This window comes from Orbicella franksi, chromosome 3 (genome assembly GCF_964199315.1).
Source record: "Orbicella franksi chromosome 3, jaOrbFran1.1, whole genome shotgun sequence".
NCBI lineage: Eukaryota > Metazoa > Cnidaria > Anthozoa > Scleractinia > Merulinidae > Orbicella > Orbicella franksi.
The window spans coordinates 7,077,501-7,102,886 of record NC_138147.1 but is presented as its reverse complement, the minus strand read 5'-3'; the positions used below and the strand labels follow the sequence as shown (position 1 = coordinate 7,102,886).

At 40.8% G+C, this 25,386-nt stretch overlaps 2 protein-coding genes and 1 pseudogene across 3 annotated transcripts in view; all 3 read left to right on the top strand.

Annotated features, from left to right (window-relative positions):
• Nucleotides 1-25,386, top strand: part of LOC145480540 (uncharacterized) — a 72,738-nt pseudogene that overhangs the window by 45,291 nt on the left and 2,061 nt on the right.
• Nucleotides 13,233-25,386, top strand: part of LOC145480992 (BTB and MATH domain-containing protein 38-like) — a 13,370-nt gene continuing 1,216 nt past the window's right edge. Inside the window, exons 1-3 of one of the 2 annotated variants that reach the window (XR_014048578.1) lie at nucleotides 13,233-14,318; nucleotides 20,623-21,849; nucleotides 24,062-25,386. The exon at nucleotides 24,062-25,386 is cut by the window's right edge and continues 1,216 nt beyond it. Coding sequence is in view for 1 of the 2 variants with exons in the window: in XM_081459349.1 (XP_081315475.1) it covers nucleotides 21,651-21,849; nucleotides 24,062-24,282 (420 nt within the window). In the remaining variant the exon portion in view is untranslated. Of the gene's footprint in view, nucleotides 14,319-14,976; nucleotides 21,850-24,061 lie in introns of those variants that run through there. The other variant, XM_081459349.1, reaches the window with a different exon arrangement.
• Nucleotides 17,006-25,386, top strand: part of LOC145480994 (uncharacterized) — a 249,618-nt gene continuing 241,237 nt past the window's right edge. The window contains exon 1 of the mRNA XM_081459351.1: nucleotides 17,006-17,020. The gene's annotated coding sequence lies outside the window, so the exon portion shown is untranslated. The remainder of the gene's footprint in view (nucleotides 17,021-25,386) is intronic.

Here is a 25,386-nt window from a genome sequence, read left to right as displayed (position 1 = left end):
TCAGGTTTCCTGCTCTTTATCACTTAATGAATTTTCCTCACGAGGTTTTGCTCCCTCGTCGGATGAAGAATTTTCTTCAACTGCGTATGTATGCTGGCCGGTGGAAGTGTTGCATGCCATCTTAGGGTCAGACTGTTGCAAGTCGAAAGCAATGCTAGCTATATTTATAATAAGTTTTATTAACTACCTTAGTCAATGAAATTCGTGACTTCTTTAAATTTAACTCCCAGACTTTTGCTTGGTCTTTTAATTTTAGGATGTGTTCCTCGTCAGTTTACTAAAAAGAACTGATTAATTGAAGAACTTGCATAAAGTGCTCATAAGAATATTTAAATATCGTTTATAAACTTATGATCTACTTTGAAAGTGAAACAAGTGTCATTTTATCATAATTTTAAGTCCATATTGAAAGCATCGAGGAAACCAGATCTTAACAACAGTACAAAGAAATCGAGAAAAATTTGCCGTTACGATCTATTTAACGGTCAGGATGTTTTCTTCACTAGTTACAGTAGGAAAAGCTGATTGAACCCGGTTTGAGCGTTGTTTCAGGCAGCGGCGTTATTAGGGAGCTTACGAATCGACGACTTTTGCACGACGCCGCCGTTAGATTGCGTGACATGCTCACTGCGCATGCGTTTCTGAGCACTTCCCAGCTTCGCGCCAAAGTCGACGACGTTGGTGAGAGCGATTTGCGGGCGTCTTGGAAACAGGAGGCCGTGAGGTTAGTTTTCAAAGTTTTCCCTCGATACTTCGGGTATTTTTGCCAGATAATTTAAGTATCACATTAGGGGCATGTCCTTGATGTTTGATTTTAATTTTATTTGCCTGTTTTCGTTCAAGAAACGACCTTTTACAGTGCCATGGCGAACGCTATGAGTTCAACCAACACTCAAAGCGGTCAAAGCACGACACGGTGTGAATGAAAAGCAAATTGCTGTATGAAAAATCTTTCATTTTAATCACGCTTCACTGAAATATAAGACATTTTTTGGTGTACAATGAATTTGAAAGGACTAAAAGGTTTTAGCATTCGTGTCGACAGTTAGAAACAAGGACTAGATAGCTCAACTAGAGAGCTAGGCGGTTTTTTCCTCTGTTGTTTTGAGTGGTCTTATAGCCAGCCTAATCTTTTAGAACCCAAATTTTTCTCGACGTACAGCTGCGCTTTCTTTTCTGCCATGCTAGCACATTTTGTTGGTCTGTCTTGAGTATTTTTTTTCTCGAGCTCCTGAGACAAAAAAAATTTGCCGGTCGCGCATAAACGTCGTCGTCTTTACTGCGAATCGTAAATTCAAATTTCTACAGGACGACGACGCGAGACTATAAGGTGACCCAACGGCGCCGTCGTCCGAAAGTCGTCGATTCGTAAGCTCCCTATTATGATTTTGCTTACGACACACCATATAACCTCATCAAATTAAAACGGCTTTTTAAAAATTACTTTTAACCTCCTATTCTCCTTTTAGAAAGAGCTAAAAAATTGCGAAATGAACTAGGGAGCGCAAGAACACAGTCCATGTGCGTTTTACATGTAAAACTGTGTAATTTATTACAGATGGCGTGATTTAGGTGGGCGCCTGCTTCCAGTGTCACGCGAGCTAACGAGTTTATACCTTGTGCCAGTTGCGAAGAGCAGAGCCTTCCCGAGCTCGAAATACGTGGTGTATGCGACAGCTTGTGTATTTAGAGAATTGTAAGGGAAAATCACCGATCGTAAAAAAATTCTGTAAATAACTATCTCATTTGAAACAAAGTTTTCCTACCTCAAATATGTCGCGTACCTGTCTCTTGTGCCGATTTTAAAGCCATTCTGACGCCCGTTAGTGAAGTTACTCGAAACCGTCGTCTCTCCTTCTATTCTTTTAGAATGAGAAACAACGGTTTCGAATAATTAACAATTATTCCATGAGCGCGCATTGGATATGAGATGGTATAACCAATCTCATATCCAACAAGTGCGAATGGAATAATTGTTTTATTAAATTCGGTGCATTTGTATTCTTGGAAATTATAGCTTAATTTTACTGGATTTTAATTTTACAAAACGACTGGAAGTCGATGTTGCAGAAACAACAACAAGTGGGAAATCACATGACATGCGCGCCGTTTGTAAAATTAGTTGAAGAAAAACTTTGAAAGCGAAGCAAGCGAATTTGCTGAATGAAATTACAATCAAGTAGAATTCAAGGAACGTCTATCAAATGAAGGAGAAATAACCACGATCAGTCAGGGTTTACATATATTCACATATTATGTGAATGTTTAAATATATATATTGAAACTATTTTATGTAAATGTTGGAATATGTGATAATTTAATTTCTCTTATATACCGAACGAAAATCTCGCCGATGATCAGCGGCGAGGTAATTCTGTCTGTATAATAAAGAACCAAAATCTCGCCGATGATCAGCGGCGAGGTAATTCTGTCTGTATAATAAGGAACCAAAATCTCGCCGATGTTCAGCGGCGAGGTAATTCTGTCTGTATAATAAAGGAACCAAAATCTCGCCGATGATCAGCGGCGAGGTAGTTCTGTCTGTATAATAAAGGAACCAAAATCTCGCCGATGATCAGCGGCGAGGTAGTTCTGTCTGTATAATAAAGGAACCAAAATCTCGCCGATGTTCAGCGGCGAGGTAGTTCTGTCTGTATAATAAAGGAACCAAAATCTCGCCGATGTTCAGCGGCGAGGTAATTCTGTCTGTATAATAAGGAACCAAAATCTCGCCGATGTTCAGCGGCGAGGTAGTTCTGTCTGTATAATAAAGGAACCAAAATCTCGCCGATGTTCAGCGGCGAGGTAGTTCTTTCTGTATAATAAAGGAACCAAAATCTCGCCGATGATCAGCGGCGAGGTAGTTCTGTCTGTATAATAAAGGAACCAAAATCTCGCCGATGTTCAGCGGCGAGGTAGTTCTGTCTGTATAATAAAGGAACCAAAATCTCGCCGATGTTCAGCGGCGAGGTAATTCTGTCTGTATAATAAAGGAACCAAAATCTCGCCGATGATCAGCGGCGAGGTAGTTCTGTCTGTATAATAAAGGAACCAAAATCTCGCCGATGATCAGCGGCGAGGTAGTTCTGTCTGTATAATAAAGGAACCAAAATCTCGCCGATGATCAGCGGCGAGGTAGTTCTGTCTGTATAATAAAGGAACCAAAATCTCGCCGATGTTCAGCGGCGAGGTAATTCTGTCTGTATAATAAGGAACCAAAATCTCGCCGATGTTCAGCGGCGAGGTAGTTCTGTCTGTATAATAAAGGAACCAAAATCTCGCCGATGTTCAGCGGCGAGGTAGTTCTTTCTGTATAATAAAGGAACCAAAATCTCGCCGATGTTCAGCGGCGAGGTAGTTCTGTCTGTATAATAAAGGAACCAAAATCTCGCCGATGTTCAGCGGCGAGGTAGTTCTGTCTGTATAATAAAGGAACCAAAATCTCGCCGATGTTCAGCGGCGAGGTAATTCTGTCTGTATAATAAGGAACCAAAATCTCGCCGATGTTCAGCGGCGAGGTAGTTCTGTCTGTATAATAAAGGAACCAAAATCTCGCCGATGTTCAGCGGCGAGGTAGTTCTTTCTGTATAATAAAGGAACCAAAATCTCGCCGATGTTCAGCGGCGAGGTAGTTCTGTCTGTATAATAAAGGAACCAAAATCTCGCCGATGTTCAGCGGCGAGGTAGTTCTTTCTGTATAATAAAGGAACCAAAATCTCGCCGATGTTCAGCGGCGAGGTAGTTCTGTCTGTATAATAAAGGAACCAAAATCTCGCCGATGTTCAGCGGCGGGGTAGTTCTGTCTGTATAATAAAGGAACCAAAATCTCGCCGATGATCAGCGGCGAGGTAGTTCTGTCTGTATAATAAAGGAACCAAAATCTCGCCGATGTTCAGCGGCGAGGTAGTTCTGTCTGTATAATAAAGGAACCAAAATCTCGCCGATGATCAGCGGCGAGGTAGTTCTGTCTGTATAATAAAGGAACCAAAATCTCGCCGATGTTCAGCGGCGAGGTAGTTCTGTCTGTATAATAAAGGAACCAAAATCTCGCCGATGTTCAGCGGCGAGGTAGTTCTGTCTGTATAATAAAGGAACCAAAACCTCGCCGATTTTCAGCGGCGAGGTAGTTCTGTCTGTATAATAAAGGAACCAAAATCTCGCCGATGTTCAGCGGCGAGGTAATTCTGTCTATATAATAAAGCAACCAAAATCTAGCCGCTGATCAGCGGCGAGATAATCTTGTCTGTTATCAAGGGGACGGAAATCTCGCCGAAGATCAGTGGCGAGGTAATTATAATGGTAATTGCACAAGGGACACAGGTAGCCCAGACCTTGAATATGCTTAATAAGTGACGTTATGCGGTTGGCGATTGCGTTACAATTTTAGCCGTTTTTAGCCGTTTCGAATATTGCTGTAAATACGACGTGTAGAAAATAATTTAAGTTGAAATGGCTGACCTTATTGCGTTATTTTGATGTCTCTGTGTTCCTGGAGGCGGTTTTGAGCCATTTAGGCGAGCTAAACTACGAGGTAAGACACTTTATTTAAATTATTTTTTATATATAGGTACCATTTCCCGTCTATTTAGAGCAATTTCCTAAACATTTTCATACACTGTCTAAAATTGTAACGCAATAGCCAACAGCATAATGTCACGTATTAATCGTATTCAACATCTGCGCCGCCTGTGCAGTCAAGATTTTGGAAAAAGTTGAAAATGCCATTCTACCATAAAAAAGGACCGATTTCTTTTACTACAGTGCTTTCATGAAGCTTTTAGCTGTCCTGTGTACTTGACATAAACAGGCATGTTTTATATCAATTTGAGATTGAGGTGACAGCTTTGTAAAATGAGAACTCGCAAGTCTCCCATTCATTTGCATTTCGCGTGTTGATCGAACACAAGCTCACTACTTGTCGGACTACGTTTGGACTTTTTGGAGTTGCTTTTTTCCTTCAAAATGAGTCGTAAATGGTGCACCTATGCTGACTGTGTTCGAGGTTATGCCAGTGACAAGGACGCTTGGCTACGGATGTACCAAATTCAAAACGAGGAGGATGCCATCGAAATAGCATCAGCTTTGTCGGTCCAGGTAATTACCAGTAAGCTTCAAAGACTTTATACTCTACCATACCATTGTGTGTTGTTTCGTAGAACGTAAATGTAGAGCTCCCCGAGTTTTAATATATAAATTTGAACCCGTTTTAATACGTGCGAATGCATCTACTTCTCATTACTCCCGATGGAGTATGATGGAGGCGCCAAGCTAGCTCGTGTTGTCTACATGCACTGAGACTAACTTCTCATAGGCCCGGTTTAAGCCTGGCGTTACCAATCGAACACAATCACAATCACACAAAATCGCGCGAGTGGGTTCGATTGAATTAGGTCATGGCACCCAATCCAGCTGTCTCAGAAAAAAAGGGAATCGAACAAAATCGAACGTTTGACTGATAGGTGAATTGTAGATTTTTCTTTTGTAGTCGATCAAGTTCGATTGCGTCAATTAAAATCGAACGAAATCGAACCCTCTTACTCAGTCTTTTTGTTTTGGTTGTGCTCGATTATCGATTCAATTGAAAGCAATCGTCCGAATAAGTTCAACTAAGTTCAGTTAAGTTCGATTGCTAACGTCATGCGTTATTGATCTATTTTTAATTCGGGCAACATGTCAAGCCTAGGCGGTCTCGGAGCTATTACAAAGGACCAGTGAGTGGTCTCAGTCACACACGAGGGTTGGTACGGGTATAGAAATAATTACGTCTCTCACGTATCTTTCTCAAAATTTGTTCTCGATGTGACGTGGAGAATTGAAATTTACTCTCCGCATTTTTTTCTTTTCGTTGTTGTTGCATCGTTCAGGAAAGTAGGCGTGATAATGGAGCGGCCAGGAAAATACAGAAACAGGCAAAGGGCGGATTTTATCCTCATACTACAGCTCGCTCTTGGATTAGCGCTGCACCGCCTGGTGTGGATCTTAATAAGGTATTTCATACTTGATTTATGTATGACTCAATTCCTATCGATATCGAAATAGAAGTAGATTTAGAAATCGATATTGCAAAGATTCCCCTATTGTTGTTACAAACTGTTAATCGCGTGATAAGTACGTTAGAACTTCGTGTTAACGTGCGAATACATCCGCTTCTCATTGCTCACAGCTGATTTGATGTAGACGGCTGTATTTGTAGGCGAACTTATCATAAGCGACAACCAAATATGTTAGTGAAATTTAGAAATTAAGACCTTTTCCCCCCATTTAGAGCATGGTAAAAAATGGCGTCTTTTCTTCCTGGTGCGAGGTCATCACTGACTCGGATAGTAGAATGGTTTTACTCCCGACTTTATTCCGACCCAGCATTTAGGTAATCGTTAAAATATGATAGGGATGTGTGGGGTCTTGGAACGAAGTTGTGTATCAAGTGATCGCTCTCAGTTGCACCTCCCCCCCCCCCCCCCAATGCAATCAAGAACAACAAAAAAATTATTGAAAAAAAATTTTTTCTCTAAAAGTACCTAACAGATTTGAGAGTGAAGCAATGAACACAATTATAATATTTCTTTTTTACACCGTTTAGATAAGTCAACGTAGTAGCGGGGTTACCAGGAAAATGCCGAAACAAACGAAGGGCGGATTTGATCCTCGTACTCCAGTTCGCTCTTGGATTAACGCCTTACCGCCTGGTTTGGATCTTAAGGTATGACACACCTGGTTTGTACATCACTCAATTCCAGTAGTGCCATTCCCACCTGAGGAGCAGTAAGTAAAAAACGGAATTCTCCAAGATGGTGGAAAATAAGTGGGTCAAATGTTCATGGATGGGAGTAAAAAATGCCCCGTTAAAGAGAAGGCAAATTCCCCGTCCTCGAGGAAAATGTCACCAATCATGATGAAATTAAGGTGTTATTCATCAACCGGTATGTTATTGGTTTACATTGGTGTTTATCCTTTCATATATTATATGGAGTTCTGTTTTAATGCATATGTGATCATAAGGAGATGAAATGACTGAGAGATTTTACAAATTTACAATAAGAAACGAACGAACGAGCGAACGATAGATGGACACACCAGAAGTGCGAAAAGAGAAGACGAAAAAAATAGAAGAGCGGAAGGAAACTTCGCGATTCTAACATACCAGTCATATGATCGGTGCACTGAGTTCTGTTCATTGACAAGTATATCTAATTCGTGCAAGGATCAAGGAGGTGAATGACAAGTGGGGAATATTAAGTTGAATCTTACTTATTTAAGCGTAATTTAGAATAACGTAAAGGAATTGTAAAATCAATTTGAGTGTAGGACTTTCTTAAGATCCAGCAAAGAAGTTCCAACGAAAGAAAGCCGTCTCAGCACTAAAGTCGAGATCGCTCTAATTTGCCATTAACAGACAGAATTTCCTTGCCGCTGAACATCGGCGAGATTTTGGTTCCTTTATTATACAGACAGAATTACCTCGCCGCTGAACATCGGCGAGATTTTGGTCGCTTTCTTATACAGACAGAATTACCTCGCCGCGGATCATCGGCGAGATTTTGGTCCCTTTATTATACAGACAGAACTACCTCGCCGCTGAACATCGGCGAGATTTTGGTTCCTTTATTATACAGACAGAATTACCTCGCCGCTGAACATCGGCGAGATTTTGGTTCCTTTATTATACAGACAGAACTACCTCACCGCTGAACATCGGCGAGGTTTTGGTTCCTTTATTATACAGACAGAACTACCTCGCCGCTGAACATCGGCGAGATTTTGGTTCCTTTATTATACAGACAGAACTACCTCGCCGCTGAACATCGGCGAGATTTTGGTTCCTTATTATACAGACAGAATTACCTCGCCGCTGAACATCGGCGAGATTTTGTATCCTTTGTGATACAGACAGAACTACCTCGCCGCTGAACATCGGCGAGATTTTGGTTCCTCTATTATACAGACAGAACTACCTCGCCGCTGATCATCGGCGAGATTTTGGTCCCTTTATTATACAGACAGAACTACCTCGCCGCTGAACATCGGCAAGATTTTGGTCCCTTTCTTATACAGACAGAATTACCTCGCCGCGGATCATCGGCGAGATTTTGGTTCCTTTATTATACAGACAGAATTACCTCGCCGCTGATCATCGGCGAGATTTTGGTTCCTTTATTATACAGACAGAACTACCTCGCCACTGAACATCGGCGAGATTTTGGTTCCTTATTATACAGACAGAATTACCTCGCCGCTGAACATCGGCGAGATTTTGGTTCCTTTATTATACAGACAGAACTACCTCGCCGCTGAACATCGGAGAGATTTTGGTTCCTTTACTATACAGACAGAACTACCTCGCCGCTGAACATCGGCGAGATTTTGGTTCCTTTATTATACAGACAGAATTACCTCGCCGCTGAACATCGGCGAGAAAGAGCGTCTATATATGTTAATGTTATTTCGCATATGAAAGTAGTATTCACATATTGAGAACATGGCGTAATTTTTGCTGTTCTGTATATTGAAAGAATCACATAATATGTGTTTGTCTGAACGCCGGATCAGAAAGTTTGAAAAGCGTTCAAGTTCGAGTCATGGAGAAGAGCCGAATAATTGTGCACTTGCACATTGCCGTTGTAATATTGCGGAAAACTTTGAACGGAAAACTTTGACGACCTCTTTCAGGATTCCCTTGCTTTGAAAGCCTTGGCACTTCGAGCTGTATGTGTGAGGCTCATTGTTGGCCAGATTCAGAGTCAGGGACAGAAACTATCTTAGCGTCAGATTCATCTTCAGAATCTCCAAGGCCACCCTGATGGTTTTTCGTGGCAGGTATAGAACCGGGCTTCCTTCGGTTCAGCTCAAAACACTCAACTCCTTGAGGTGTTTTTCACAAGGACAGAATTGTTGGCGCTAGCTGTCGTTGATTCTCTCGTCCTCGTGAGCCAAAAAAGAGGCCGAGATGAAACTAAGTCGTCCTCTGTAGCTGTGGGGGATTTTTGCTCTCGGCCGATCCGAGCTCGCTTAAGTCGAACAGTTTCCCCTTCTGCTCATTGGAGATGATTATAGCAAATTAGTCGCTTCGCGCCTCGTTACCTACATATCATCTGAAATTTAACGCGCGCTCATGCATGCATTTAACGGATTTCACGGTATTGCATCATTGCAAGACATCTCAGATATAAATCATAAACGGACTTTTCTTTTCAATGTTTTAGTGGAAAATGTGGAAGACCTTCTACAGTTAAGTGACGAGTATCAGGTAAAACAACACATATTCGGCATCGGGCCATATTTCCCACGTTGCTGGAGCTTATCCCGGTTTCTGTAGCATCAAGCAAGTAGAAGTATTCCTACCCGCTCCCTGTTGACATGCTAGTACACCGCAGGGCTTGCATGGTACCCCCGGTTCTCATTTATACACTTGGGTCAGTAGAGAGAAGCATTGTTTGACTTATGTAAGCTAGAAGAGGGTCGAAAACTCAAATACTAAAGAAATGTAAAATCATGATGACCCGTGACAAGCCAAACAGAGGACGGTGAGCCTATGAAAAACATATTGTAAATTACCATTTTATTTTACAGTTTATTTAACAATTATTCCACGGACGCGCGTTGGATATTTATGGGTTATTGACCAAGTGTGAGATCAAGATGGCTGGATATTGGCCTAGTTCTTTTTTTGCGTATTTATGGACCAAGACGGAGTCTAAGTCCATAAACACGAAAAAGAAAAGGCCAATATCCAGCTATCTTGACCGAACAGCTTGGTCAATAAAGGAATTATAATATGGCTTTCGGGCAAATTTTTGCGGGACACGGCGCGTAGTCCTGAGCGGGCAAGATAGCTCCATCTTGCCCGCTTGCGTAGCCGATCACAGCGCAGGATTTGATTCATCTTCCCCGCTTACGGAGCTAGCCATATAATAAGAGATGGTAGTATCCAACAAGCTAGCGCGAGTGGAATAATAGCCTCCATTTGGCGCGAAAATACTCTCGGATATTTGTCCGCGGACATTATCTGTTCCAGGAAGCGAAAAGTTGTGAGCTTTGAGGAACAGATAATGTCCAAGGACAAATATCCGAGCATATTTTTGCGCCAAATGGAGGCTATTGTGTTTATATCCTTGAAACATTTTTTGCAACACGCGCAGTTTTGAAAATTGGTGAATATCCTCGGATATTCCCCAGTTTTAGCTGGGGAATATTCGGTCACGTGTCGTGTTTAGACCAATCGCGCGCGAGCGAAAATATTTGGTGACCCACTTTGGACTGGGAGAGGAAAGGACAAGTCTGTGTTCAAGCCCCGTTACCTTGGGAATTATCTCCACTTTCCTTGGCATACATGATACAGCTGTTAGGGTGACTGGGAGTATATCTACTCTGCCCTAGATGCATGGATGCTAGTCATAGCAAAGGTACTCCTACCTCTCCCCGTTTTCGCTGAGGTCATTGTCTATATTTTGCCTCATTAGCGGGTACACTTTTAGTGGAAAGGGAACCATCAGATACTAGAAACAAATTGACACCAAAAATGTAAAGAGCTTTTGAAATTTGAATGGTAATCTGCGAAAATCGAGCTTTAAGCTCTGACTGAGAAAGACTGACGCTGAATTCAGCCAAGCCACATCGTTTCTTGCAGAGCTACAATCTCGGTCAGAATAAAACAAGAAATACGCCACCTCTCCCCCCGAATCAATGATGAACCGGCGCTAAACGCGAAGCGTGCCATTTTCCCCATCATTGAAATAGGTGGGGGGGGGGGGGGGGAAGGGGTGGTCTTAGCATTTCATTTAAATTGTCGACGTCCAAGATTGTAGGTTTCAAATGACGTAAAACCTCTAAGGCATCCGCGGACGCGAGACATTCAGTGGACAGTTCTTCTCATTGTTACCGAAAGCCAAAATGGCGTAAGATCACGGTCATGTGATTACCTGTTGCGTACTAATTAGAATGATAATAAAAAATCCTACTCAGAAAGGAACAAATATGGAGCAAATGTAGAAAAAATAGAACGCATGTCAAATAAAGAGAACAATAAAAGAATAATTGGGCTAAACACTGACATATAAATTAATAGGAAGATTTATAAAAATATACCAGCAAAAATATAAAAATATATAGGAACAGGAGCCATAATCGGGGACAGAGACCGTAAGTCTCGGGATTCGCGCGCACCTATGATATGGGACAATTTTTCTATTTTTAGAACAAATTGCGCCATCCTGACGTCATATATCCGCGCGGATTCACGCACATGTCAGGGGCTCTCGCGTGGATGTTGTCACGTTGCGTGATCAAATGGTGAGAGTTAGAGATTCTCTTGCGTATTTTTCACAGCGATGGCAGGGAATAAGGCAGGGAATACGAACCAGGGCGCTTATATGTAGTTTAATGCTCTGAGCTAACGGAAAAGGTGGGTTTTTCAGGGTCGAAAACAAGACTTCAATCTCGCGCTGGGAATGAATAATAAGATCTGCTCACGCTAGTTGTAAGCTCACGCGTATGCTTAAGAATATAGCAAGAAAACTCTCTACTCTGGTATCGAGTTAATTTATGAGTTTCTCAGACAATGTTTAATCATAACCAAAACCAGTTTTGATGGTTTCTTATTGTCTCTGCTTGTTTGGTGAGTTTGCAAAGGTTTTTGAAAGGAAAGTCTGACGCGTACAATTAGCTCATTTGCATAGTGCAGCTCGTGCACTTTTAAGTCCGAGTCGGTGTTTTCAATTGTCAACAAATCTTGACAAAGACTTCTTTCGTTATCTTTTGTGTTGAGATGCTGCAACAAATTTCACGAATGCAAAAAAGGCTACTAACATCATGTGTGTTTCTTCAACATAAGCATAGTGAAGTTTTACACTGCGAAAATGAAAATAGACAAGGAGTTTTTATAACTCGATCAACAAAATCGAAATCGTTACTCCAAGTTGATTAAAGAAAGCGTCATCGTAACTTTGCTGATTGTTTCTGCTTTATTCACATATTTTCAGCTTAGCTTTTAATATGTTCTCAAACATTTATCAGTCTTAAACATATTTAAAAACTATAGAGCTATTGTTTGAGTTCGATGTACGCTTTCACACGAAAGTGCGGCGGAAGTACAATTTGTCATGTTTACTGACTGTACAAAACACGCATCGGCGGGCGCTCTCATTCATCGACAACAGAGAATTTACTGGATTTTTACACGAATAAAACTGAGCAGTATCTACGGACGTAAAGTTATTAAGCCTCGATGAAACATCAAGCGTTGCTTACAATTCAAGCGAAACTCAAACTAGCAATAGACCATTTTACAGTTGTCTGCTCAGTGACCTGGTCTTTGTATGGCAGCGAGGCTAGAGTTGACCTTGTTTTGATACAGACCTCACTGCTTTTGTTGTGCAAGTTGTTCTGATACTAACTAGGTGCATTTACATGACAAAAGCAGTAAGGTCTGTATCAAAACAAGGTCAACTCTAGCCCCGCTGCCATACAAAGGCCAGGTCACTGAGCAGACAACTGTAAAATGGTCTATTATTTTGTTTTACTTTTCGGTCGCGATAGACTGACAAATTCCTCGCAAGCGTGTGGCAAGAGGAGCTATGAAACTATGAAGTCCTGAAGCTCTGCTATATCTAAATATATCCAGCTAGTTTTTTGCTGTGTAATAGAAAAGCTGTTAATCTTCAACATATGTGAAATTTAAAGTGGAGTAATGTACAGCTCATGTAAAAGAAGCATCAGTCGGAACACAACTTGGTCAGCGATATATATAAGCTTACAGCGGACATACCTAAATTCGACACTGTCTTACTTCACTCAAACTGGAGCAGCTTACGACGAAAATACTTAAGCAAAACTCCAACAGACGTAAACGCGTTGAGTTGTGGGGCAAAAACATGAAACATTTCGGGAATTTCGGACGCCATTTCCCCCGCGCGACACCCGCAAAAATCCTCGCAGCATGCACGCGCGTGTGCCGCAGGTGATGGCGCAATTTGTTCTAAAAGTAGAATTATTGTCCCATATCATGGGGACAACCCCAATACTTAAAATGGCGCGTGCTTACGGTCTCCGTCCCCGATTATGGCTCCTGATAGGAAATTAAAAAATATGGCACAGAAATGTAATGGATGTATCACATAATTATTTAAGTTGTTTGAAGATTTACTGGAAAGGCGTGCAACACTTTGTGTTATGTAATATTGAAGGAGATATTACATTTTAAAAACTAGAATTTTTCTAAAGATAGTTAATTGGCCATGCCTTTTCAGTATTCAAAGTTGATGTTGTGTTTGGCTGGATCTCAGAGTGAATAGTTTTATGCTGGTGAGACACTTTTGAAAACAAGGATTCGCCGATACATCTTTCAGAAGAGAGGCACTTTGAGATGTGGTCGAGTTTCGTAAATATACGGGACCCGGTGTAGATCTAATCTCTAACCTTTATTTACTCTCGGCAGTGTTATAGTACAAGTGCTAGTGGGGCCGAGCAAACAACTGAAACAAGTAATTCAAATTGAACATAACATTGTTCGTAATGATACCGTAAGCTTGGGTGTTTGTCACTCAAGGTGAACAATTGAATCAGATCAAAACACTTGAAATTTCTCTTTAGTAGCACACACCACAGTACAAGTGCTATGCATCAGTCAATTCCAGAAGTGACCATCCTTGCTCGAGCCGACCCGCGAACATTTTCGGGTTGGAGAGAAATAAGAAGGTCAAATGACCCGTCCCCGGCCTCATCTGAAAAAAACGCTGCTCAAAATTTGATAAACCATGATGAAAACATGTTATTCACCAGCATTATTTTGCCTGCTCAGCAAGATTGTGTGTTCCCTGTGATTTGATCACGATTTGTGGTCAACGCGTGATGAAAATATCAATATTCGCGTTCTCCGCAAAAGGTGAGACCAAAACCAGGAAAGTGCCAAATGTTCCGGGGTTGTCTCGCGGGTAGGAAAATTCCTAGTCTCCGGGCAATAATAAAATTTCAAATGCCCCACCCCCAGGGATTTTAAAGATTTGAGCTAATGTCCGGCTATTGGCCCCGGGGGTATGGGCACTGCTAAAATTAATTGCTGCTTTACCATTCTCGTCCCCATAGCCCTTCTCGTGACAAGGCGCCGCCGGCTAAGAGAAGCGAAAAGGGCTATGGGGACGAGAATGATGCTTTACGACTGTGTGTGGCCTGGGACCGAAGAAGACAGAGAGTTTCGTGGAAAGGCGGGAAGTGGATTGCCACGAAGAAGAGAGTTAGCTCTACGACCACACGTCAAATGGCTTCTTACAGCAGCTATTCGGGTGGTGAATTCGACCTTGATGAGTTACCAACACGAAGTTCACCTGGTAAGCCTTTATATTATTAATCTGACATGCATGTTAAGCTCTTCCACATCGCATGTTTCTGTAATACTGGTGTAAGTAATGCCATGTCTGTGGAGTTTGATAGCGAACGCCGTGGACGTTCCTCGCTGTCGCGTGGCTTAATTTGTGATCGATTAGTCAACTTGTACAACCCAAATTATTTTGACCTTAATGGAAGTGGAACTCTTGATTCTTGGCCTGTTATTTTTGTTTTTTGAAGACTTCCAGGCGTAATCACCTAGGCCAGAGGCCCGTTTCTCGAAAGCCTTAGAAACTTTTCGGACCCGCAAAGCTATCTATAGATAATCTGTATCTAAAAACAGAGAGCCTTGAACGCTTGAAACTTCTTATATGAAGAGAACCTCTGTCCATATTAAGAATATGTGAATAAAACAGCTCTGTAATCATATGGTTTGAGATTTTGTTACGGTTTTCCGGGTGCAAAAACTTTTCGGGACCTTCGAGAAACGGGCCCCTGCGTGCCCGAAATTGCGAAACCACAGAAGTTGAAACACGAGTATGACATTATCAAGCAGACATACACTTACGTCGTTGTTCAATTTTATTGTAGAACTGTATTTAGTTGCGAGGTCAGACAGTGATATTTGGTTAGTCAAGTTCCTATTGATATATCAAATATATGTCTGAAAAAAGTCATTTTCTGTCAATGAAGCTTTGTTAACGGATATTTTTAACTAACAAAATCCTTGAACTTCAAACAGTACGCTTCGTAATAGGAAATGAATGGGAATCCTGGAAAACGTTTTGTTGCGAATCAGCCTCGACATTTCATAACTTCTTCATAATTTGGGCTGTCAAGACCTTTCACTTAAAAAGTCCATATCAAATTTATTTTTACAATGACTTAAGGAACTCTGGCGCGCCTGTTGGTCTAAAGCTGTGATCGTGGGTGCTTACCATTTGTCAGAATAAACCGGTTGGGATGAGCAAATCAGCAAACCAACCGAATGAGATGGCGCTTACCATTTTCAATTCGATTTCTGGTAATTGTTTTCGGCTGATCATGAGAGACTGGACACTGGAAAATTTACCAAATGGTAAGGAAATTTCCGCCGTTCCGTTCCGAACGGAAAAAGAGGACTACCTCTGAAGGTAGTATACAATTTCCGAACGGATTTTCCGGAAAATTACTGTTCCATTTGACTTTCAACCGAAATTTCCGGATTTTTTTGCGAAATGGTAAGCACCCCGTGTCTCCAGTGAACCTGTAACGTAACGCAACGCAATTGTTTTCGAACTTGAGACATGGTCGGAACCTGTAGAAAGTGTAGCGACGATACGGGCAAAACCCGTCAGAATATATATTTTTTTATCGAAAAGATATAAAAAAAAAAAAAATTTTAAACCGTAAAATTAATTTAGCAAGTTTTCGAAACCGTGACAAACTGTATCCCGTGATATTTTCATGCTAAGCTTACACAGGCTGATTCATCAAAGGGCATGAAGAGAAAAACTCGAAAACAAGTTGACCACATTTTTCATGGTCTAGACTCTTACACGCCAAAGAATTGACATCATAAGGTTCAAAATTTGGCAGTGAGACTGCTCGATTGCAGCCAGTGGTTCTACTTGAATTTTTGAAATTTTGTAACGTAATTTCGAGGGTTTAATAACAGTGTAGACAACGGAAAATGTCGAAGATATGTAAAAGACGACATAAAAATTGCAACGTTTTCAGCGGAGTATCAACCAAGAAAAAACATTTACGGAACCTCGCGATATTTGAACGTGTTTATTGCGTCCCGTGAAAACTAATAAGGAAAATTGCACAAAGAAACATGGAGTTAGCATGTGATGAAAGGAACTAAAGTAAAAGATAGAAATAATCGAGCGAAAAGGGAGGTCCCATCAGGCCGTGAAAATGCCAACTGATGAACTGCAATAGACCTACAATCGTGGACAAAAGTCCTTGGGACACTTAAGTGATGTAATGAATTATCTTTGTTTTAAGCTTTTTAATTTTTTTGCTGACTGTTTTCATACAGCTTTTTTAACTGAAGATAAAAAAAAATTACTCCAGACTTGAATTTACTGTTAATTTTAGGGCAGTGTGTAAACCTGTTTTTCGAAAACACGATTCACCCATCGAATTTCAACAAATCTGGGCGGTGCCTTGCAGAAAGTCTTCAGTTTCTAGCACCTTCCAAGACTTACATTGTCGTGAGCCATCATAACCACTCTTTATCAGTTTAAAATGCTACTATCATGATACCAAAAAACTGCTAGGATCACTGGTTGTGACACAACAGGTTGCCATAGTAACCGCAGACCTGCTAAATTTGGCTTTAAGTGCTAATAATTCAAAAATGGCCTGACTAGTGAAACTCAGTTTTTATGATTGAATTGTGATAAGCATGCGCGCTAAAATACACCTTTTTTTCAGTACATGGAATTCAGAGCCACCTTAAATTTCGGAAATGTCACGTGGTTATGGTCGAAAGGACGAATAATGTTAAGAAAACCATGATTCACGTCAAACAATCTCGCCCATGTACTCTGGCATGTGAACGTAAAATGTAGTCAATTAACATAACATGAAATTAACATGTAGTGAAAATGTGTAAACAATTCACCGGAAGGCCACAAAACTTATCAGAGTAAGGTTATTAAACTGATTATTGTTGACCTATTACGGGCGAATCATGATTTTAATTTAAAAAGAGGTCCACACACTCTACTGAAATAAGGAAACCAGAAACTGTAAGGGACCGCATACGATAAACGCTGCTGACGTAGGATCTAAAAGAGATCTGATCAGCCAAACAAATGTATAAAGACAAACAATAGACTGCACTAAAAATAGACTGAAATAGGCTACGCTGTAATCAAGTCGTTGAAGAGAACTTAGCTTATAACAAATTCAATATAGAAAACCAGCCTTTGGTTTTTACCTCAGGATAAGTCATTTCTTGGTTGAGGTCCACGGCTAGGAGGTCCCCATATAAATCAACATCCAAAGAATCTACATAGCGTCAGGAAAAATTGTAGTATACACGAACACGTTGGAATCATTTCCAATCAATGCTTCATTCTGAAATCAGTCAAAATCAATTAATTTTATAACACGGAATAAAGCTCACCTTCATCCTTCAGAAGGAAAGACGAATTTCTGTTGCAATCTGCCGCCTCTGTTTCATCCATGTGTTCTTCGTAACTCGTCAGGCGTTCATTCAGTCAACCGAGTAAAACTGGGTTGAGTAGCGCGCCTATCGGGTACCTGTATAAGCAAGCTCGTCGTAAACAGTTGGGTCACTGTTTTTTCCCAGGTCTTTCCATCCCTAGCCCTTGTAGACCTTCCAATTGATCTACAATTAAGATCTGAAAGGGATCAAACATGCAGTTTTTCCCTTGTCAACTGGTTTGGCTCTTGTATAAAGTTGCCAGGTATTGTGGCACAGAATCCTGCAAAGAGCGTCAGAGTAGGACGGCAGGCTAGTAAAAGGAATATTTATTCATACGACAACTGGAGACGAGTTAGATGAACCACGCGATCGAAGATTACCATTTAGTGCTCCGTCTTGCACACCAGGAGCGTATTTTTAATGTACTTTGCAGCGTTGTATATTGTCCCAGCAAACCGGCTGGCAGCAAAAGATGGCATACAACTCCCTTGAAACAAATGAGAACATAATTGATGAATGTAGCGATACTTCCGGTGAGTTGACAGCACTGAAATTCGTCTGATTTGAACATCTCGTGTTCGGTTCAGTGTAGCCAAAAGACCAGCCTGTAGAAATTTGCTTGCTAACTTTGACGGAAAAGGAGGAAGCGTAAATGTGCGTTCTACTCTTCGTTGTATTAAAAGATATAACTACACCTATTTCGCTAATGCCAGGAGTTGCTAATCAACTGAGTGAGATGGGAAATTGTACATGTGGTGGTTAGTACATGTACTTTCGTGAGAAAATTATCATAGTAAACAGCTATATGAAGTACTAACTGCGGGGGTTCCCAATAGGTTTGGCGGGATGCTGGATTTGGCCTTTTTTCGCCGTGCATTGTGATATTTGGGATTTGAGCTGAAAACAAGGGCGAGAAGCGGGAATTACAATTACGAGTGGGAGCGGGATTTCGTGTTTTTATGGGGTTGGGATGTGGGATTTGCAGGGGGAACAGAGCGGGATACGGGATTTCAATTCTTACGTGACTTCAGAAATTGTTATTGACCAGCACAAAAACCACAAGCTGGCAGAAACGAACCGTACAGCTGTGTCAGGTTTCAAGTAATGAATAGCAACCGCTCTGTACCCTGTCAGATTCTGTCAAACGTATCGTCCATTTCCGACATTTTTGATGCTTGCGTCTGTAACCTAGCACGCGAACGCAGACGTATTTCCGGCTGTCGCTTGTCCCCGTCGAAAATAACCTCTGTGAACCCGAGCCAGGAAACGATTTTTGTGACGTAATGACTTTTGTTTCTCTTTGGCCAATCAGATTCCATGATAGAATGAAACTCGAGTGCTCCTCGCAGCGAATACCTCGCGCAGTAGTTCTGGGGCTACTTGAGCTAAACTGTGATTGGCTTAAAATTCCTACGTCACAGAAATCGTTTCCTGGCTCGGGTTCGCAGACGTTATATTCGGCGGAGACAAGCGACAGCCGCAAATACGTCTGCGTTCGCAGGCTATCTGTAACCTTGATCTCCCGATCCTTTCTAGTTTTTCTAGTCTGTCGACCTTTTCCAAAGCGCTTGGCTTGTTTTGGCCACGATGGCCACACCAGATGGCGTTGATAGTGATTTACCGAACAAAGTATGCGACATTACGAATTGCGTCACCGTATATTAGACCATATTACGAAAAGGATGTGCGAGCAGGAATGCCTTTATTCGGAAAGAAAAGTTCTGAGCCCAGACTTCAAGTTAAGTGAAGACGCTGAAAGAAACTGTCAAGTGTGTTTACGGGCCATCTCTTGAATATGGGAATGAATAATCTCTTTCTTTCAATGATACGTGGACAAAAGGAAACAAAACAGTAAACGTTTAATCATTTGTGCTTACTTATCTGCTACCCATTGAATTCTTTTGTAATGTTTTATGCAATATCTTGTTTTAAAAAGTTTGTGTCAATAATTGAATTAATTATTAATTTAAAAAAATTTATGATTAACGCAGAAACGTCCTTGAAAAGTAGGCGGGAGCGGGATTTCCAGGCAAAAAAGGGCGGGATGGTGGGATTAACAGGAAAAAATGGGCGGGAAAGCGGGATCTGGGAACCCTATTGTGGACCCTCAACTGCTGCTAAGGCCGGCAAAGCTTCGCCTTCAGTTGAGATATTTGTTCCGACCTAACTTATTTAAACTTCTGCACATCATTTTCTCCCTTATTCCTTGATGATTCTGTTTGCCAATTCGACTAACATTAAAACACGGTCATGAAAGCGCCCATAGACGTTCATTGTCTATATTAAATGCAAATTGCAAGTTGATTTTTGTGCCGCTTAATTTTAGTCTTTTCATACACGATGTTTCCAAGAGATCAGTAGTAACAGCGTAGCGTGTTCTAAAAACAGAGTCTCCTCCAGACATTGACTTCCTCGCTCAAAATTGTACAAAAATGTTGTTTTAGCCGGGGAAAATGTTTTCTTTTGTTACTTTCGTGACTACTTTCTCGCTATCTAGTTCAGTGAACCGAATCAAGCAAGCATTCGTTGCCGGTTTTACCCTAGGGAAGGGGGTCTCCCTATAATATTAGTGTAATTGGAGATTCCGCCCGAAAGGTGCACCATTAACAGGCTGGAGGTCTATTGAAGGGTAGGGAAGTTTCACAGCGTGGAAAAAGGGAGGGGAAAACTGTTATTTAGGTATTTTAAATATGGTATTTATCTTTCGCGAGGTAAAATATTTTATATGACGTTTTAGAGTCAGTTGCCAGTTTAGGGCAGGGGTAAACATCCTCAACAATTCCAGATTGCTGTCCTCTTTTCCTTTAGTTCTCGGAGCAAAGCAGACAGTACACTTACCCAGCCACCCAACTCACCCACTTTTGTAGATATGATGGGTACCCATTCGCCTTTGCTGAGAATGGCTGATATAGTTAGAAATATTTTTTACGCTGTAGTTTCGTTTTGTTGAATAAACGGTCTTCTGGGTGGCCAAAGACGGCAACCACAAGTGTCTGCTTCCACTGTAGACTATGAAAAAGTATAGTTAGGCCTAGAGCATAAAGTGCCTTTCAAAATGTCTTGCTAAGAGGAGACTTACCAAACGTCCAATTCATCCAAGTATTATTGCCAAAAACAATTTTTTACCTCTCCTTTGTCTACAGTTAGGATATAACAAGAGTGCCACTTGGTATGGAAGTATGATAACACGTTTTTTGGGCCGCTTAAGTTGTTATCCTTGTTACAACAATCCAGAGGGAAACACGCTTGCAGCGACGGAGTTTGTCAGACTCCTAGAGGACTCGGGATCTGTTACAGCAAAACAATCCAACGGGAAGACAGAGAATACACAGTTCTTGGGTCCAACAGTAGAGTTTAATCCACTAAGGTACTCGGAACGTACCCGAACATAACCAGAATGTAACCAAAGAATATTTTACAAGGCACGACTATTTAAGCCGAAAGCACAATTCTAAAGGATCACGTAAAGTTATTAAAGATTCTTAACTAAACATTATCTAATACATCTCAGAAAGCTCGATTGGCTATAACGGAATTCGACGTTTACAAGATTAATAACTTTCAAAACAATACAGGTAGATAACAGTTTAACAAAACACTATCGCAGGTAGTAATTACAGTTCGGTTCTAACTACAGTTATGATCTTGCACAAAACAGCAGGTGTTTGGTACGGTCAATGAACTGGAACAGTAACCTGTAACTCAGAAACGCAAAACGAACTAAAACAAATATATCTATGTTGGATTTCTATATTTTCTCATAGCGAAAGCGAATATGTAAAACGTACTTAATCATCTAATTTTCTCTCCTCACAGAAGGTCGCAAAAGGGTTGCTTTTTCTGTGGGAATGGTACAAAAATAGGTAGAAGTTTTGACCCCGGGGACGGAGACTCTCCGCATATTGAAAAGACCCCCGGAGATCTTATTCCTCCCGGTTTTCAGCCCTTCTTCCCGTTTTCCACCACCTGATACCACTTTTCTTGTTCCCACCTCTTGGAGAGAGAGCATTTAATATTCATTCTAAAGTGAAGTTTGAGCTAAGTGTGTCAAGCCTCCATTAAAAGTCACATAAATTGGTTTCTCTTCTATTCAATCAGAGCCCCCAAAAAAGACGTTCGTGAAGACCAGAAACTCAATCATCGCTTTTCTAACCCGTGGGAAGATAGTGACATGATTCTTATTGTGGAAGATGAGAAGTTTCATGTTCATCGTGTAATCCTAATTGTGAACTCGCCAGTGTTCAAGGCCATGTTCAAATCTGAATTCAAAGAGGCAACAGCCAACGAGGTTCCATTGCCTGAGAAAAAAGCCAATGAAGTACTGGACTTTCTGAAACAACTTTACGTGCAAGAACGAGAGGAAATAACTAGTAAGCATTTTTATTTCAGAATAGAAACAAGCGATAAAAAACGACGTTTCGATCTCCCTGAGATCATTTGCATCGCACAAACCACACTTGTAGTACTATACAATGTCGGGTATACGTGCCGACACCTTTATCAGCGCGTTGAGGAACGCAAAGGATTGTCTTCAATCGGGAATCACATTAAAGAGCAACATCTAACAGTCCCAAGTGATATATCTCGTGGTTTTAAGATCTTGAGAAAATGCCAAAGTAAATTCGACTGCCTGACCTACGAAATGCTCTTTATAAAGGTGCTTAAGCCAACTTTGAACAAACAGTCAGATTCAATCCGTGCAAAGTTATTTATATCGTTTTTTTTTTTTTTTTTATAGTATTTTATTAATTTAATACTTACATTTTAGCGCTTGTATTTACATATTTTATCGTTAGACATTCCATTCTCCATTCACTTTTTCTACAACTTGAAAATGATCTCAGGGAGATCAAATCGTCGTTTTTTAATCGCTAGTTTTTATTCTGAAATCTGTTTCAAAAACCTACTAATTAGAAGCATTTTTATGCAACCAAAATTATCTATGAGAGGTTATGACAAGTGTCGAAGACCGATAGGTAGTTATACGCTTTGTGTCAGGGTCGGGACTGAATTCCTTAGGTAAATTCACATTGGTTGCTGTCAAGAGATTATCCAGGTAAGAGAGTGAATCCCCCACATAACCCTTATACCTAAGGTAAGTTATTGTTAGACATAATACCTAGTTCGTCCGCGTATGTTACTCGCGCGTTGCGGGGATGTTTTTAAAGACGATTTGTTCAGTTATGAGTCGCCAAGGACGAGGACAACGTCGATTAAAAAACGACTTTACATTCAACCTACGAATCTTGCTAGAATTTACATTCATTCTGTTTGTCTATCACCCTCAGAGATAATTTAAACAGAATATGTGCTACAGCGGCAAAATTGGAAAAAGAAATTTTCAACTGAATTGGCCGTCGTATTTCATGTTTTCTAGAATACGCAGAATGTGGTTTTTTATGCTGTTGTTTTGTAAGAATGGCAAAGAAATCACGACAAAGACTTGTAACGCATCCGTACACAGCCATTGTACATTTTGACGTTGCTGTTGTGTTTCAGGCTTATTTTTAAACTCTGTAAAACAGAATGAACGGTAGGAGAATGAACAGCCGAACTAGCACAAAGCAAACGAAAGCCCGGCTGAACAAATAGACGGCTGGGAGTGCAGCAAATATCTGTGCTATGAAACGCATTTTGAAAACCACATTTCCCGCCATTTCTTCTCAGGCCAGATTCGATATATCGATATTCTAGCATGGCTCCGAGGCCCTCAGGACAAACTTCTATGTTTGGTTGTGTTTTCTTTGTTTCCAAGTGTCTTTTGGAAATTGAGGGACAAAAGAAACTTAAAACATTTACAATAGACCAATTTCGATATATTAAAATTCAGCCAAAAACAATAGACCTCAGTACGAAGCCCTGGGGAATAACTTCAGAGTTTGTGGGGTTTATTTCCCAGAGCCTCGTGCTGAGGTCTAATGTGTTAGGCTAAATTTTTGGTCTATTTTGACCCGAAAGCCTCGGATCTATGTTAGAATATCGATATATCGAACGTGGCCCTATTTGCGAGAAAGTCGCTCGGGCTGTCCACGCATTGCGCGAGTAACATCCTCGAAAGAACTGGGTACCATGTCAAAAAATAACTTATGAGGGACTACCTTGGGTAGAAGGCCCATATAGGGGATTCACTCTCTTACCTTGATAATATCTTGTTGCTGTACGTTTTTGTTGCCTCAATGCAACTTGTGGTCAATTTAGCCCTATGTTTTTGATTGGACAAGGTTTACTCCATGACCTAATTACCAAGGTAATCCCCACAAATCAATTTCTAGATCACACCCAGTTTCGAAACTTGAAAAAAGCCAATCCTGTGAGGTGAATTTTGCTCGCTTTGACAGCTCCGGGGCCGCTTTTATCCGTATTTTCATTTTCTAGGAAACAATCCGCTCAACCGTGGGGTAACACAATCTGCCGGAGAACTGGATACCATCTCTTAAAGTAGCACAGTACCTTAGGCCTTATGGGGAATTAGCTCTACCCTTCGTATATAAGATACAGCTCATCAGTAATGTTTCCTTGAGTGATTCAGTTAATTGTTCAAGTGTTTATTACAATCGTCTTTTCTCTTTTTTATTAACTTAGTGGAAAACGTGGAGCATCTTCTCAAGTTAAGCGACGAGTACCAGGTAAAAGGCATTTTTGAGCAGTGCGTCAAGTTCCTCGAACATCAGCCAAAAACAGAAAGAAATGTAATGAAGATTGTGAGACTTGCAAGCTTGTACAAGCTTGGCAATGTGCTTGAGGGCTCCTACACCACGATAAGGGAAATGAAACGTCAGTCCATTTTAGAAGCTACCCAGTAGGAAGCTCTTGACCAGGAGACCTTGCAAAATATCATGTCGCAAAGACTTGAACGGTTAGAAACGTTTCTTGCCCAGTTGTATCCTCAATTTATTGGGGTTGTAGAATACTGTATCTCGCTCGTTTATAAATCAGACAACCTGAAACAAAGGGTGACTTGGTGTCCTTTACACTTTATCAACGGTAAATCACGCTCGGGCAATATTGATAAACGCCTCAGGCAATGTTCAGTTTGCAAGCAAATGTTGCTTAAAATAATTGGAACAACTAAGGAATTGGTCTTTCAGGGCTTCGGTTCATCACGTAAGCGTGAGTTTACTTATCATTATGGTGGCAATTTACATTTTGACGAAGCTTTGTCATATTTGATACAGGATTTCTCTAAGTTGATAAAACATTAATTGCCACACAAGTTTCAGCTAGTAAGTGGAATCACTTCTGGAAAGCTTCTTGATGTCTTGGACAATTTAAAACACTTTTATCTTATACTAGTTTGAAGTAGGGGACGCTACTAAGTGTTGATGGCCCAGGCGTCAAATTAATTTGTTGAGTAAGGTCTGTACGAGTTCATGACACACAATTTTAGTAAGCACATCACTTTGCCATTGATAGAAATAATACAACAACATTATGACAGCTACAAAGTAAAACAAGCTAGCGTTATATTCTTTGAGGGCGATAAGGGAATGCTGCTGTCGTTATAGTGTACTGTAGAAGGATTGTAGATGTAAAAGCTCCGCTTTCAATCGAAAGTAGGTTGTCTAAAGGATAAGCCTATTAAAAGGTTTTCAATTTTTACGGTATCGCCCGTTTACGGGTGCGTTGCACAAGACTAATTTTAGGAAAGTGTTCAAACCATTATCGAGGGATATCTATGAATGAGGTGGGACTGATAGCTGAGAATTGGTTAGATTTTAACTGTCAGCTGACAAATAGCGCGTTTTTAAGATTATAGCTGATCCGAAATCCGTAAAAATTTTTCGATAACAGAGAAGTGGGATGGTATTTTGACTGATACCGAGCATCTCCGAACTTAAGTCCTGGCCAAACGATCGTGTTGGGTGTTGTTGGCTCAAATTTGAAAATGGTCAAATTTCTCATGCAAC